Here is a 16,710-nt window from a genome sequence, read left to right as displayed (position 1 = left end):
ACATGCTTGTACCACAATTTTTACCCATCGTACTGATGATGGACGTTTGGAGTATCTCCAATTCCAGGCATTAAAAAAAAACACTGATATGCTTTATATGCTAGATGTTTCTGGGTGCATACATGCGTGAATTTCTCCAGGGCAATTACCCCTCAGTGAAACTGTGGGGTTATGGTGTATGGATAGTTTCTGCTTTTCTAGATACTACAAAACATTTTCCAATATGGTTTTATCAATGTATACTTCTAGCAGTCTACAAAGGTTCTCATTGTTTCCTAATTACACCGAAAGTTCTAAATTCTTAGTTGAGTCTGACTTCTTAACATTTGCTAGTCTAATGGGTGTGCAGTAAGATGTCACTATGGTTTTAATTTATATTTGACTGGTGATGAATGAAGTTGTGTGCCTCCTCATGTATTATTGGTCATTTGGACATTTCTTTTTGTGAAGTGCATGTTCAAAGTTTTCCTTTTATTGGATTGCTTTTCTTTAATAGTGCTTAATTTAATCCATGTATTAATAAAGAATCTGAATGATGAATGATCAGGACTGGGGTTTCACCATGCAGCCAGAAGGCAAATGCAGCAATCTAAGATTTTTCACAAAACCCTTTTATATGATTAGCTGACACAGATTTTTCATCAGGCAAATTGGGCTTAAGCACCTGCCCACCACACTGTCTGCTGCCAGTCATCTGTCTGTGCATCCAGATCAATGAATGATGCTGATGGCTGTAGTTAACAGTCACCAGTCTCTTCTCCTGTGCCTGGCACTGGGCTAAGCATGTGCCTTATTTACTTCTCTCAATACCTCTTTGTGGAATGTTCCATTAGGCTTAGAGGCTTAAATAACTTGACTGTGATGACTCAACTAGAGTGTGATATGGCTGGGAGTTGATCCTTCATTTAACTCCAGAGCCCGTGTTCTTATCCTACTCATTATACTGTCTTAAATGAAGTTTCTTTCTGGTTTCAAATTTGGGATTATTGTGTGCTTTGGAAATGGCAATCAGTTTTAGTAGAAGAGAATATAAGGGAGTACTTAGTTTAGAGCTAGTAAAAAAATTCCCCCAAAATATATCATAATGCATTATGAAGGATATTGACAAAAAAAATTGGCTTACATAAAGCTTACTATGCACTTGAGATATGTTCACTTCACTTCACAATCTGTACGTGGATGGCAAATACGGATTCCTTTAACTTACTACTGCATCCATAAACAACTGACACATCTTGAATAGATAAAATCAGATGCTCTTCTCCAGACTCATTTTTTGAGGTTAAAATCATGAAATAAACATATGGTATTGTCTTTCTCTGACTTATTTCACTTACCATTATACTCTTTAGCTTCATCTGTGTTGCTGCAAATGGCAAGATACCATTATTTTTTATGGCCAAATAATATTCCTCTGTGTGTGTGTGTGTGTGTGTGTGTGTGTGTGTGTGTGTGTGTGTGTACCTCACATTTTTATCCATTCACCCTCACTCATATATGGAATTTAAAAAACAAAACAAATGAGCAAAGGGGAAAAAAAGAGAGAGAGGGACAAACCAAGAAATTAGAGTGAACAAACTGAGGGTTACCAGAGGGGAGGTGGCTGTGAGGATGGGTGAAATAGGTGAGCACTTATCATGATGAGCACTCAGTAATATATAGAATTGTTGAATCACTGTTATGCTGTGTATCCCTGAAACAAACATAACACTGTATGTTAACTATACTGGAATTAAAATTTAAAACTTAATAAAAACAAATAAATAGAAAAGAAGTTAAAAAATCATGCAGTAAACAATGATGGCAAATCTAATCATGCATCCAGTACAGCCACCCTAAATTCTCAAAGCAAGGAAATAAGACAATCTGGCACACTTTGTTGAGTCTCAAAGGGCTTTCTAGTCATTAATAAGCATAAAACAGCAGAATGTTCAAAAGTAAAACTTTAAATATTACTGTTTCTTGGACAAAACTCCAGAGATCTGTGGAAAAATAAACCTTTATTCTCACATTAAACTTTGAATCTGTTGGAAGATAAATGAACTATATTTTGAAGCAAAACTTTAGAAAGGTGACCAGACTTGGAAAAGATCTTGATAATCAAGAGCCGTGCTATAGTCCACACAGTTGAGGGCAGTTTCTAAGCAGTTTATAATGGGATTTAATTCAGAGGGTTTTTATTTTTCCCTTTTCAGGGAACCTTCTGGTTTGAACACATTCACAGGCCCTGTATGGTTTGCAAAGCTATGTTCTTTCTCCCGCTGAGACCCCGCTCAGGCTTGTAGTATCATTTGAAAGAATAATTTCCAATGTCTCCTTCTAGGCTGAGCATTAATCCCCCCACTGCTTGATCGATTAAATCCCACTGCCTGTGTCTGGAAGGCGAAGTCTGAGCTTTATGTATTGCTTTCTGGCAAGCCCCATTTCCATGCTCCCCAGGACAGATGCAGCAGTATAACTCTATGCAACAGGCTTTTGTACCCTCAAATCTTGGGGGCCAACAGTTAATGTCTCATGTAGCCATCTAATCAGATTAAAGGCCTATAATGACTATACTGCTACCTGATGAATTCGGCTCGATAATAATATCTTGCCTTTTGTATGGCATTTAGTTGCTTACAAGGTGAGGATACATTATCTTGTTTGCTCTTCACAATAGTTGTTTATGGGAAGCGGTGTTTTATCATCTTGCATTTTAACAATGAGGGGAGATTGTTATCCTTGCCCAGAGTCACATAGCTGGTAATGGCAATCTTGTTATTAAAACATAGATCATCTGATTATTAACACCAGTGTACTTTTATGATTCACATAATAAACCCAAGATTGGGGGATTATAGAGAACTTTCAAAAGGACCCACATTATCCATGTGCTCTGAGTCCAGAAAACTGATGGTAATATAAATGTCACATTGCCGCTCACCTGGGCAGAATGAAACAAAGAATAAGCCATTTCAGTGTCACCTGTAGGAGAAGTAGGCTTGGAGAAAATTGCCAGGATTTCTTTGGAAAACCTTAAATGTGATCAGTCAGGCCCTGGAAGATAAGGAGGACTGCCTTATAGGAAACTTGTAACTCATAAGGTCTCAGTGCCCTGGCCTTGCCTTCCCGTGCATTTTGAATGCACCTGGAATGCATTTTCCCCACCTGGAAAGCCCTAGAGGATAGGTGGTTTGGCTTGGTTTTCCCCAGAGGCACATCCTGAGATAAAGATTCAAGTACAAGTGACTTGGTTAGGGGGAGAAAGAGATACTAGTAGGGAGTGGGCCAGTGGTATAAGGAAAGGTGTGTCATTGAGCCAGCTGCCACTGGGGTGACTGGAGCTTAATCCCAAGACAAAACCTTGGATATAGTGTAAAACCCACACTTCAGAGACATCCCACTTGAAAGGTAAGGGAGCTGGGGTGTTCATACACCAACTCCTATCAGTTGTTGAGAGCTGCTACGTGCAGGGGATAATTCCCCCACCTTCTGGCATGCTGAGCAAGAGGGTAGAGTAGTGTTCAAAAAAGCAAAAGGCTCCCAGGCAAAGCAATGCAGACACTGGCAGGGCAGAGTTGTTGGTAAATGGTGGGAGGATATGGAAGAACACTTGGAGGGTAGGCTATAACAGGATGCAAGTCTGACATTTTTTCTAATTTTCATTCAAAGTCCACAGTAGTATTTGGGATATAATAATCCCTTGATAATTATGGACATATCAACTTGACATCAAGAGTGGCTATGAGAAATGCTTATAGATGGACACTAAATCCTAACCAACAAAATAACATGAAAAGAAAGAAGAAATAAGAAAAGGCAAAAGAGGTACCAGGGAGTCACCCCTACTCACACTTTCTCATAAATCTTGTTGGGATGCTCTGGCCATTCAATCATGCACACCACTCTGTTGGGCATGGTCTCCGTGGTCGAATAGTAGCCCTGGGGGAAGGCCAGCAGGAGAGCCAGGACCCAGATGACACAGATGACCACCTTGGTGGCCGTGGCTGACAACCGGGGCTGGAGGGGATGGATGATGGCCATGTACCTGGAACAGAGAAGAAAGGACAAATTTTTGATTTGGTCACCAAAATTTGCATTAGTGATTAGCATTGTTCCTATCAATGAAAAATTCCAGGGAAACCTTTGACTTCTGATGATTTTTACAACTATTTTCTGATCCCTTTTTGCATATTCTATCTTTAAGTTTTATGACTCTTAGGACATAAACCCCTAAAATCCATGAGAAAAGTCATCCAGGTTCTTAAGTATTTTAGAGCCCATCTAGCAACATTCTAGGAGAGAAGTTTTCATCACTAGAACACTCATGGTCCATACCCAAGTATATATCAGTGGCCTACAGTAGAATTAGAAGAATAAGAACAATGTTGTAAATTTATTCAATATAAACACTACCTTTATCCTTTTTGGATTAAAGAATAATGCTGATAGAAATAGTGGTTTTTAAAGTCTTTATGTGGCAATTTAAAAGGCTGGCAACCTTATGTTGGTGTCTACAGTTTGAAGGAAAATGAATGTGTATGGTGAGAAAGTAGTAGCCTAACAGTAAAACATCAGCCCCTGGATAAATCTTCAAGTTGAAGTTCTTTGAACATCTACAAGTCAGTGTGTGGCTCACAACACATGCTTCACGGGGGAAAGTCTCCATTTGCTGAAACAGACACACTTAAGTTTATTGTAGTCCAGGGAAGATGGAACGTCTACCCTGAACAAAGTGAATGATGACCCAGGACTTGGAATTGCTCCCTCCTCCATCTCCTCTCACCTGGGATGGAGCACTGAATGGTGCCAGTTGAACAAGTGTGTCCACCTCTGAAATGCAGCAGAGATCTTAGGAATAATAAATATTCCAATCAGCATTTCATACCAATTATAATCCCATCAATTCTGCATCTTCCCTTTTGAAAGGCATCCTGCCCTGCGTGTTTTTCTTGCAAAATTTATGGATCCATCCCTTAAAATATGCATTTTTTTTTGTCAGAGTAGAAATTATATCTCACCCTGCCTTTGGGACTTAAATATTATCTGACAAAGCCTCATATGTGATTTTCTGACACGCAGGTATTTCTGGCTCCTGTGGGACAGAATGGTCAATGGAGACTTCAGAAATGAGCAAATAGCATCCCAGCTGTCAGCTGTCTGCACATAATTCCACATAATTCTTTTTCTACACTCTTTGGACTCCTAGGATCTGTAGGCCAGAGCTGGTGCCACGGTTACAAGTAAAGCAATTTCATTCAGTATGTGCTCTACACGTTCGCACTGGGCACCTGCTGCATGTGGAACACAGCTTTTCCTTCTTGGCTCCATGCTTCTAATTTCTTCAGGGAGAGTAGGCGCATAAATAAGCAGCCACAAAACATGACAGTGGGATATGTGACTTCAAGTGGTAATCTGATAAATACCTTAGAGCCTTACTGAGGGTGAGGAGGTAATCAAGTTGGTATGGCAGGGGGACTGCTGGAGGGGCTTAAAGAGGTGTGCTTGCTGGATTTGGGACAAATCTGCTGAGCGTCCAGCTTGAAGGGCCCGAAACATTCAGAGCCTTCCTCTCTTCTCTGTTATGATTAGATCTGACTCCCTATCTGGGGAGCTTGATGGCTCAGTTTTTGCGAAGGTTCATTTGAGTGTCCTATCATAATTCTTAATTTTTTTAAGTTTATTTATTTATTTTGAGAGAGACAGAGAATGCGTGAGTGGGGGAGGGGCAGAGAGAGAGAGAGAGAGAGAGAGAGAGAGAGAGAGAGAGGTCTCCCAAGCAGGCTCCACACTGCCAGCACTGAGCCTGATGCTGGGCTTAAACCCACAAAACCAGGAGATCATGACCTGAGATGAAACCAAGAGTCAGACACTTAACTGACTGAGCCACCCCGGTGTCCCATAATCCTAAACTTTAAAATATTTTTCTGGGGCGCCTAGGTGGCTCAGTTGGTTAAGCATCTGACTTCAGTTCAGGTCATGATCTCACAGCCCCATGTCGAGCTCTGTGTTGACAGCTCAGGGCCTGGAGCCTGTTTCAAATTCTCTCTCTCTCTCTCTCTCTCTCTCTCTCTGTCTCCCCCTCCCCTGCTCATGCTCTGTCTCTCTCTCTCTCTCTATCAAAAATAAATAAATAAATATTTAAAAAAATTAAAAAAATATAAAATACCTTTCTCTACATTTTCTTGCTAGGGACCTAGGCTTTCTTCTTTGGTCTTTTATAGTTATGCTCCTGAAGGTGTTCAGTGTGTGGAGGCTGGATATTAGGGTACTTCAGGTCAGCCTTTATATATATGATCAGAAGTGATAACCTTCAGGAAGGAACTCCCCAGAATATTTACCTTCTGCCTCTTTTGGAAAGTGAGCAAGCAGTCTGGAAGTCAGGAGAGAGTAGAATTAGGAATAGATTTGGAACAGATATTTTGGTGGGGGCAAGCAGTAATCTATAAATCTTTGGGCAAATCTCCTCAGTTGAGTTGGTGGCTATAAAGGTAATCATTCAGCTGTTCTCTAGAGCACCAAAAGGGCAAAGACGACTCTCAAGATACTGTGAATCAAGCATTGTCTGTCTTCTTTAGGTGACTTCAAGAGGCCATAGCTGTTTCCTAGTGAGGTCCACTACATAATAGACCTGATGACTTTCCATCCTTGGGGTGGTCTCCTGAAAAAAACCCTGAGAAGTCCTGGTTTCCCTCCTGAAGGAATTTCTTGCTGCCTGAAGGCAATGAAGCACTGGTTTTCTCTTCAGTCATGGGGTGGCAGTGGATAGGGAACCCAGAAACAGAGCCGGCAGAGGTGAACTGTGAAACCACTATTGTCCTTTCCGATTTGGTGAAGAGCTGGACCTGGATAGTCAAGGCCAGAATCTCTTTGAGTGTTTGCATTAGTTTAGGATTTCTTACTGGATCATTTCCCAGAGGCAAGATCTTTCCCCTACAAAGCTGGACACATAGCCATAAAGATGTCTTTCCTTTCCAGCACCATCCAGGCTTCTGCTCTCACTGTAGCTGTGCCATTCTCAGGCCTCACAGGAGCTTGAGACCCCACAGAGGACAACGTGCTAATTATATTGCCCCCTTTTAATATTATCTCAAACGCAAGATTTTAATTTTCATTTCACTCAGCATAAACATTCAATCTTAAATAAACATACCTTACAACCCATCCCCAACCCCTCATTGGTGATACACTGTTCAGAATCTAATGTGACTAGGGCTTAAGGGGAACTGCATCAGCATCTTGGTGCTATAGCTCCAAATGGGTTGCAGAAAGTCATATTGTATCTTTATTGCAAAAATTACAACTTGGGAGCCCATTTCAGTTAACTCTGCCGTTTCTTGAGTGTAGGAGCCATTTCAGTGACAGATGAAAGCATTACACACATAAAGCCAGAGAGAATACAGAAGATTGGCCTTAAAAAATGTATGTATTTTCATTTGTTCAGAATAGAGCCATTTATAAATCTCTCTCTTTCCTTTCATTTTTTCTCCCCTTCCTTCTTTCTTTCTTTGGCAATCCTCACTTCTGGGGCTTAAGAGACACGCTTCTCTCTTATTTACACCAAACCTAGTACCACTCAGGTAACTTGTCCACTGATGAATGTGTGTTTTCTTTCCTGATGACCATTCTGAGCTTGGATCCCACTAATATACACTTATATAATTATTTGTAACCCCCCTGAACAATTCTTGCTTATTCAGTTATGAGTTATCATTGAGCAAGTGCTCTAAGCCTTAGGAAAATGCATTCAATAAATATTTATTGACTGCACTGTGCTCAAGAGACCAGAAGGCAGTCAATGAAACGTCTTCCTGGTTTACACATTAATCATCAGGCTGCCAGAGACAGGGGTCCGGAGGCTGTGTGGGGTGTGGATTATGTTTTCCACGTCAGGTTGCTCCAGTCCCACGGAGGGCCAGTGGCTCTGATTTGAATTGCATGTGGCCTCTGAGCTGAAACATAGCACCTGAGGTGCTATCTTCCTCTTGCGTGATCATGCTTTATAAAAAAAACTCTCCATAGAGTCCCTGAAATCTGGCAAAATATAAGGCTGCACATTTTTGTAAAGGCAGAGTGAAATAATCTTACTGTGAAAAGGAATTCCAATCTTCTGACAATGCCCAGTATCCTCATAACGTCCTCTTGTACCAGCCCTAAATCACCTGGCAGAGAGGATGTCTTTCCTCTGCCAAGAGACTGGACCTCCCAGGCCCTTCCTCCAGGTCCAGTCCCTGACCTCCCTTACCCCCACTCCCTCCCTCCTGGGATGGTAGAATTTCTGTCAAGGGACTACATCTTCCTGGGTTCAAATGACGAGGAATAGTGGCAGCTGAGAGCATGGCTGCTATGGTCTGGTTCAAAAGTTGGCAATATTCTGTAAAGGGCCAGATAGTAAATATTCTAAGCTTTGTGGCCCATAAAGTTTCTTTCATAACTACTCAACTCTGCCTTTGTAGTGTGAAAGCAGACAGGGCAACTATTCATGACTGTGTGTCAGTAAGACATAATTTACAAAACTGGTGGTGGCTGGGCTTGACTGTGGGCCATAGTTTGCTGACCCTTGGTCTGGTTTATGGGAAGTGAAGACCAGGAGGAATTAGAACCATAGGAGAACATGGTGTACTCTTCAGAAACACTCTTTAACTTTGGCAGACTGAGGACTCTAAGACTTAAACTCACTGGGTGGATAGATCTTAATGCCCACAAGGAGTTAGTAAAGTGGTCAGCTACCATTCATGACCCATAATCCAGCCCCTTGTCTGAGTATAGTGGTCACTAACCCATGATGGTTTTACTCCTCCTGGATGGCTCCTACTTATTTTCATGAGTTGGCCCATTTATCATGTCCCATGACTGGGTTTAGGTGCCCTGCCTTTCCTGTTGTGAAGATCTCTAACCTTGTATGGACCACATTTCAGTTTATTTGCCTATCTACCTTGTCTCGATTCATCCTTGACAGATTCTTTGGAGATGGCAGCTGCTGTGACTTATTCAAGCTGGTTTCCTTGGCTTCCCTCAGTGCCCAGGACATAGTAAATACTCAGTGAAAGCTTAATTGAATAACTGAATATACAAATTTCTTGGTACATAGCAGGGGCTCCATAAATGGCTGTTGAATAAAAATAAATGCAATAGGAGAACTACACTCTTACTATACCTTCATTCGTCCCAGTCTGAACATACGTGAGACTATTATGTGGGAATAATTATTCCTTAGTATTTTCTGTCATACAGATAATCTTGCAGGAAGGGCTCACTGGACCTAGGTCTTCAGAAGTTCCTATCTCTTGACATTAAACCCTTAGGTAAATTCTCAATAAGTATTTGCTGACTAACTTCCACATTGACCACTATGTAGAAAATTCAGTCTTTCTACATGGCATCACCGTCCAACTCTTCCTCTGAACAAGAGGTTGCCCCATGCTTTCCCTTCCTACTACTCACCCCTTTCCATCCCAGGCAGCACCTGTTGGGGCATCAGTTGGGGTTCTCTTCTAGGACATTTCTTTAATCATCAAAATCCTCATTTAGCCAGATCACTTGACCAGCAACTTTGTCCATTCAGCTAAGCTTAAGCGTCACACAACTATAATCAAAGAGGCCTTTGAGCAGCCAACAGAGGTGGCCTGAAGTTCACATACTACGAAAGCATTTTTGTTCATGGCAAAGCCCCTTGAGTCCTCACTGCTATGTTATGCACAATTCTAAGCAGCATGACTTTTTGACCTCCAAACCCAGCATAGATTCACATCACTGTTGGTGGGCTCATTTCAAAAAGGGTTAGCTGACAGCAATGGCACAGTCAATAAAACCATAATAAACAGATGCAAACACAAGTGGAACCGAGAGCCTGGAACAATTTAGAGTTAATTGAGCGGGGGGAATTTAGCTAACTGATGGCTGAGCTGTCCTGCCCTATGTGTGATCAAAGGATCTATGTGGTCCAAAGGTGATGCAGATATAAAGTCTTCAGTCAGGGCTACCATAAAACTATGCATGACTTAGGCCTGAAATGAACTGTGGGGGAAAAACCCGTAAAGATCCAAACCAAGTACAATATCCTGAGGACTTCTACCTGTAGAGGTGGGCCAGATTTGCATGAAAACTTAAAGCAGGGGCACCTGAGACAGAAAGGTTGGGTGAGGGGAGGGGCGGTTCAGAGAACGGCATGTTCCCATCTCCTCCTCCACCAGAGCACCCTCTCTTCTTTTTTTTAAAAAAAATTTTTTTTTCAAAGTTTATTTATTTTTGGGACAGAGAGAGACAGAGCATGAACAGCGGAGGGGCAGAGAGAGAGGGAGACACAGAATCGGAAACAGGCTCCAGGCTCTGAGCCATCAGCCCAGAGCCTGACGCGGGGCTCGAACTCACAGACCACGAGATCGTGACCTGGCTGAAGTTGGATGCTTAACTGACTGCACCACCCTGGCGCCCCAAGCACCCTCTCTTCTCCCACAGGCCTCCTTTCTTCACCAGATAAAGGCAGGATCATGTGAGTGAGGCACTCATTGCCAGGCTTGTACAAATACAGAGTTGGCTCTTTGTTGATAATTTTGATATTTTGCTCAGCATATATTTTTTGCGTTAATTTTTTATATTTTAAAATATTGCATTAAAATATTTTATTTTGATTGCTGAATCATTTGTGCCAAACTTAAATTTTGCACCCAAGGTTAATGCCTCCCTTGCCTCACCCTAATCCCGGCCCTGATAATATCTCCCACTCAAGTACGTTAGGCGGGACAATCACTGGTGAAGTGGAATATACTTGGACTTAGGTAGTGGTGGGACTATTGTTCAATGTTTCTAGTCCCATCAACCACCTGATAAACAGTCAGTTATCCTGTGTCTTCTCCCTATAGCCTTGTAATGCCCAGGTCACTAGACCATGGTTGGCAGGGTTGATATGAGGCCTGGAAAATTATCACTAACATAAGCAGAATAGAGGCTGAATAATTCTACTGTATAGAACTATTTGGACACTTTCTGTGGTGATTTTGCCTTTCGTTGTACATGCAAACCATCAACTATTTATTTTATTGACTGATTGGCTGATAGTGCTTTCTTAGTTAAAAAAAATTCTCTTACAGCAGTAATTTGTAAACAAACAAAAGTGCGTGTTTAATGACAAATTATAGGTTTGATTTCTGCTTTTCACTAAAATTGATGATGAATGTATAACCTGAACAAAGGGATTGTAGACATGTACCTTCGTGTGAAAATCTGAGGACATAAATCTGCTGAAGAAGCAGCATCATCTCCACCAAAAACTTAGTAGTTATTTTAAGCCAATGTGTCCAAAGATGTTGATTTAACACATGCAGTGAAAATGGTGTGTTTGCCCATTACTCTGTGAACCCATGATTTTTAATTTAGAATAAATAAGTGCTCTAAATTAATTCCACCAATTTTCAGTTCTAATTTTTCTTGTGCATGTACAAAAGTTCCAGTGGTAGCTATTAGGATCTTGGCTCGGTTAGCAGAAGAACTTGGCAAATAGCTAAATGATTCTAATTTTATATAACTGTCATCAGATATTTCAAATAGGAAATCAGGTAATATCAATTATGGTTCAATTCTTTTGTAATCTAATTCATGGAGTCAAAGTTTTTGTAAGTAGAAACAACTGGTATTGTGAATACTATCATAAATTCACTTCAAATTTCAACAGGGAAGATAAATTGTTTTGTTTTTATACTAATATGAATAAATGTGGTAAACATAATGTCCTTACTAAATTAAGAAACCTATGGAACAGAAATGTACTTGCAATAGATTGTGAGACATGTAACTTGCAAAACAAGCTCTGATACTTTATCAACTTAAAGCTGACGTTGTTGAAATTTACAAAAACTTTTGCAGGTGCAGGGTAACTGAACTAATTTTTCTTATTTTGGTAGTAAATTTGATGATGAATATAAAAATACACTTCAGTAGGATTTTGGACACGTTGACGCCTTTGACAAACTGTTTTGTGAATTAACCTATGTAATAGTAGTAAATTTTTTGCACCTGAGTCCTCTCAGTTTTGGTTGCACTTGTTTAAGATTAGTTGAGTATCTTTTTTTTTTTTTTTTTTTTTTTTTTAAAGTCAAGATGGTGGTCTTTTTTTTTTTTTAATTTTTTTTTTCAATGTTTATTTATTTTTGGGACAGAGAGAGACAGAGCATGAACAGGGGAGGGGCAGAGAGAGAGGGAGACACAGAATCGGAAACAGGCTCCAGGCTCCGAGCCATCAGCCCAGAGCCTGACGCGGGGCTCGAACTCACGGACCGCGAGATCATGACCTGGCTGAAGTCGGACGCTTAACCGACTGCGCCACCCAGGCGCCCCTAGTTGAGTATCTTCAATTGCAAATATATTTTTTAAATGTTTTTTTTTGGGGGGGGGAAAGAGAGAAAAAGCACATGGGCACAGGTGTGCAAGCTGGGGAGGTGCAGAGAGAGAGAGAGAGAGAGAGAGAGAGAGAGAGAGAGAGGATCCCAAGCAGGCTCTGCACTATTAGCATGGAGTCCAAGGCGGGGCTTGATCTCATGAACCATCATGAGATCATGACCTGACCTGAAATCAAGAGCTGGCAGCTCATCTGACTATGCCACCCAGGCACCCATAATGCAAATATTTTAAATGGAGTATCCCAAAATATGAGCTTCTGAAACTTTTAGAAATTTGTAATTTTTGAATACAAATATGATAAACAAAAAGACATTGAAATTTATCCGTATAAGGGCAAGAGAGGAACTGCGTAAAGTAAGCAATGGAAGCTCGAAGGTGTGCACAACTTAATTTTGGAATTCTTGAATTGCCTTTAGGAATATTTTGACCTGTGGAAAGACTCTCTTGACAGATCTCTACTTTTTCAGTAAATAATTTATACTCTGTCTCAGAATGGACTGGTATGAAATTGGGATGGATTATAATTTTGCAGTATCTAAATTTGGTAAATCAATACAAAGAAACAGAGACAACCTATTTACTAACTTAGAGAACTTAGTTTTGTCTCTTAGATCTATCTTTTTGTGTCTTTGTGCTGCATTCTGAATACTTATTTTGGATCAATCTTCTACTTTTTCAGTAAATAATTTATACTCTGTCTCAGAATGGACTGGTATGAAATTGGGATGGATTATAATTTTGCAGTATCTAAATTTGGTAAATCAATAAAAAGAAACAGAGACAACCTATTTACTAACTTAGAGAACTTAGTTTTGTCTCTTAGATCTATCTTTCTGTGTCTTTGTGCTGCATTCTGAATACTTATTTTGGATCAATCTTCCAGTTCCCTGATTCTTTCTTCAGCATATGTAATCTACTATTAGACCTGTCCGTTAATTTACATTTCAACTCTTATTATTTTTCATTTTTATAATTTTGACTTGCCTATATTTCAATATCCTTGGTCATTCTTTTTTTTTTTTTTAATTTTTTTTTTCAACGTTTATTTATTTTTGGGACAGAGAGAGACAGAGCATGAACGGGGGAGGGGCAGAGAGAGAGGGAGACACAGAATCGGAAACAGGCTCCAGGCTCCGAGCCATCAGCTCAGAGCCCGACGCGGGGCTCGAACTCACGGACCGCGAGATCGTGACCTGGCTGAAGTCGGACGCTTAACCGACTGCGCCACCCAGGCGCCCCGGTCATTCTTTATATTATTCCCTTGGTCCTCATATTTTCAAGCTTTTTTTATAGGTTCTTTTATATTTCTTTATACATAATACACATAGTTTATATTCTGTCTCTGTTAACTCCAATAACTGAAGTATCTGTGGATCTGCTTCTAAAGGTTCTCACTCACATTGATTTATTTCATTATCTGTCTCATTTTGACTGCATTATTTTCCGTGGAACTTTATCTGTGAGAATTCATTGATGCCTGCATTGAAGGCGGTTTCCTTCAGAGATTTGCAGCAGTTTCTGCAAAGAACCTGGGAACACTTCCAGGTTGGGACCACTGTGAACTAGATTTCTGTGTGAGATTTTTTTTTTTTTTAGATCAATCAACTGATATGAATTTGGCCTGCATACCATGTGTGGGCTCCTTTTCTGCTGCAAACTTTCAAAATATATATATATTTTTTCTGTTTATTCTGCACCACAGTTAGAAATGAATAATTTTTCTTGTAGTCCCTGGCAGGGTAGGCATTTATTTGCAGGCCTTTTTCACACTGAGAGTGTAGCCCTTTGTGTCTCAACTTTAAGCGAACTTACCCTGTTAGACAACCCACAATGGGCAGGTCTTAGGCTTTGAGTCTTGTCCCTGGTACCTTACCTTGTGAGTCAAAGTCAAGATCAAATACCCTCAAGACAAAAGCTAGCTTTACTACTCTGTCCAATAATTAGAATTGCTGCCCTCATTTAAATTTTGACCTCAGTATTCCTGACTTTCTTGCAAGGTAATGAATGCATTGAAGAAGTTTGTGTGTGTGTGTGTGTGTGTGTGTGCGTGCACATGTGGTATTGTATCCAGAATTTTTTAATTTAAAAATCATCCAACCAGGATATCTAGTCTGTAATTTGGCTGAAAGAAGAAGTTATGATGTCTTATTTTTATTTTATTTTTTTGTTTTATTGTCAAATTATTTGGTGTAAAATTTCAAACAATACAGGAGGAGAAAAAGGGAAAGCCTCTCTCCCACTTCTGTTCCCTAAGAGAAACACCTAGCTAACATACTGAGCACTTGAGAAGTGCCAGGCTCAATTCTATGTGCTTTTGGTGTATTAACTCATTTTATCTTTCACCAACTCTTCAAGGTAGGCCATTTTTATGACCCTCATTTTCCAAATGAGCAAACTGGCTCAGAGAGGTCAAGTAACTCATCCACCAAGTAGTGGGGCTGGGTTTGAACTTGACCAGTCTGGCTTCAAAGCCTTTGTACTGCTTTGTCCCCCCTCCCCCACCCGCCTTTTGCTTTGCTTTTATTTATTTTATTTTTTAAAAAAATTTTAATGTTTATTTTTTGAGAGAGAGAGAGAGAGAGATAGAGCGTGAGTGAGGGAGGGGCAGAGAGAGAGAGGGAGACACAGAATCCGAAGCAGTCTCCAGGCTCTGAGCTGTCAGCACAGAGCCCAACAGGGGGCTTGAACTCACAAACTGCGAGATCATAATGCATAAAGTTGGATGCATAACTGACTGAGCCACTCAAGTTCCCCTGCTTTGCTTTTATATTATGGCACTATCTAGGACTCTCATACCTACTGCTAATAATGGATGCAAGTCTTCTTTTCTCTGCACATATAAACCTATATATTCATACTTTTCCCTGATTGATTCCATCCATTCGGTAAACATATGGATTCTTTTCTATGTGTCAGGTAAGAGTTCAATATGTCTCTGTTTTGAAAAAGTCTGTCTAGTGAGAGAGACATACAGTTATACTGTAATGAAGACACAATGCCTGTGTACTGAAGGAAAGTTGCAATGTGTAGGAAGCATGGGGCAAATAGGTTGCCATTTTGGCCTGGGCACTGAGGTCAGGGAAGTTTCTCAGTGGAGTTGGTATTTAAATTTGACCCTGAAGGATATATTGGTGTGTACATCAACAGAGAGCTGTATGCAACATACTTTTCTAGGAGGAGGCAACAGCATATACAGAAGTCTGCTGACCTGAAAAGAAATGGCTTGTTTATAATCACTTTAAACATTTTATTAGATGTTTCTCAGGAAGGAGCAGCTAATACATCTTCTGTTCTTATAAATCCCTGGCTGGGCCCAACATAGGCCCGCAGTAATCACCCATTAATTGACTTAACGCACCCTCCCCCCAGTCTATTAAGCAAGCAGATGTTGGCCTCTAAGTTTGGTCCCTCCAGATGTTGATGGAAAAACAAGGATAGAGGATTGAATGAGGAAGGACACGGTCCTGTGGTCTCTGTTGAGGAGAGTGCCCAGAGAGAAAGCTAGCATCCAAGGGAACATATGGAGGATGCTGAGACCAGGGCTGCCAAACAGAGCAAGATCCCAAGAGAGAGAAACATGCTTTCTAGAAAGCAAACACTCCTCAGGCCTGTGTTTACAGACCACCCTGTGGCCTGTCCTGCTGGTGATGTTGGACTTTCTCAGTCTGCATTGCCAGATGCTGGAGACCCTGCTGCCTGAATTAGGACTTTCTTCTTCCTAAGGAGTTCTCAGCACAGAACACACTTCTTTTCCTCTCCCCCTTGCTCTTGCTTACTTCTTTTTCAGTTCTTTAATCTCTCTCAAAGTGATTTCTCAGTGTCAGTTTTCTCCTTGTGAAGTAAGGACAACTTTGTTGACGAACATTCCCAGAGGCAACATAGTATCTTCTCAGAGGCTCAGTGCCTAGTTTAAATCCAGCTACCAGGTGCAATAGACACACTGCATAAACGTCTGCAGGTCAGCGAGACTGCCCAGATCCAGGGTCAGGTGCCCAGAAAGTATTCAAACAGCAAAAGGCTGATGAGGCAGTGGCCTCAGCTCAATAGCTGTTCTCTATAATGAAAGTGCTCAATTTACAACTTAAATAGTATTTCATGGGAAAAATATAAAGGGGAGCAGTATTCATTTCCCACAGTTCCCATGATTCTACTGAGACATTTAAGCATGACACTTGCTGAAACATGATGTCACAGACTGACAAGGGGCACTAAACTTCAGCCAACTACACATCGGACCTTCTCTAGGGTTTGCTGGAATGAACTGTCTCCCCTGCAGGGGACCCCAAGCCCCAGCTTGCCTGTGGAAGAGGAGCCCGATTCACCCTCTCCCCATCT

At 40.9% G+C, this 16,710-nt stretch overlaps 2 protein-coding genes across 2 annotated transcripts in view; one reads left to right on the top strand and one right to left on the bottom strand.

Moving 5' to 3' along the window:
• The window catches only part of POLE4 (DNA polymerase epsilon 4, accessory subunit), a 267,669-nt gene that overhangs the window by 170,370 nt on the left and 80,589 nt on the right, over positions 1-16,710 (top strand). The window lies entirely within an intron of this gene.
• Positions 1-16,710, bottom strand: part of TACR1 (tachykinin receptor 1) — a 143,214-nt gene that overhangs the window by 65,299 nt on the left and 61,205 nt on the right. Inside the window, exon 2 of the mRNA XM_025932180.2 lies at positions 3,833-4,027. Coding sequence (XP_025787965.1) covers positions 3,833-4,027 — 195 coding nt within the window. The remainder of the gene's footprint in view (positions 1-3,832; positions 4,028-16,710) is intronic.

This window comes from Puma concolor, chromosome A3 (genome assembly GCF_028749965.1).
Source record: "Puma concolor isolate L17-30 chromosome A3, mPumCon1.1.hap2, whole genome shotgun sequence".
Taxonomy (NCBI): domain Eukaryota; kingdom Metazoa; phylum Chordata; class Mammalia; order Carnivora; family Felidae; genus Puma; species Puma concolor.
This window is presented reverse-complemented; position numbering and strand designations above follow the sequence as displayed.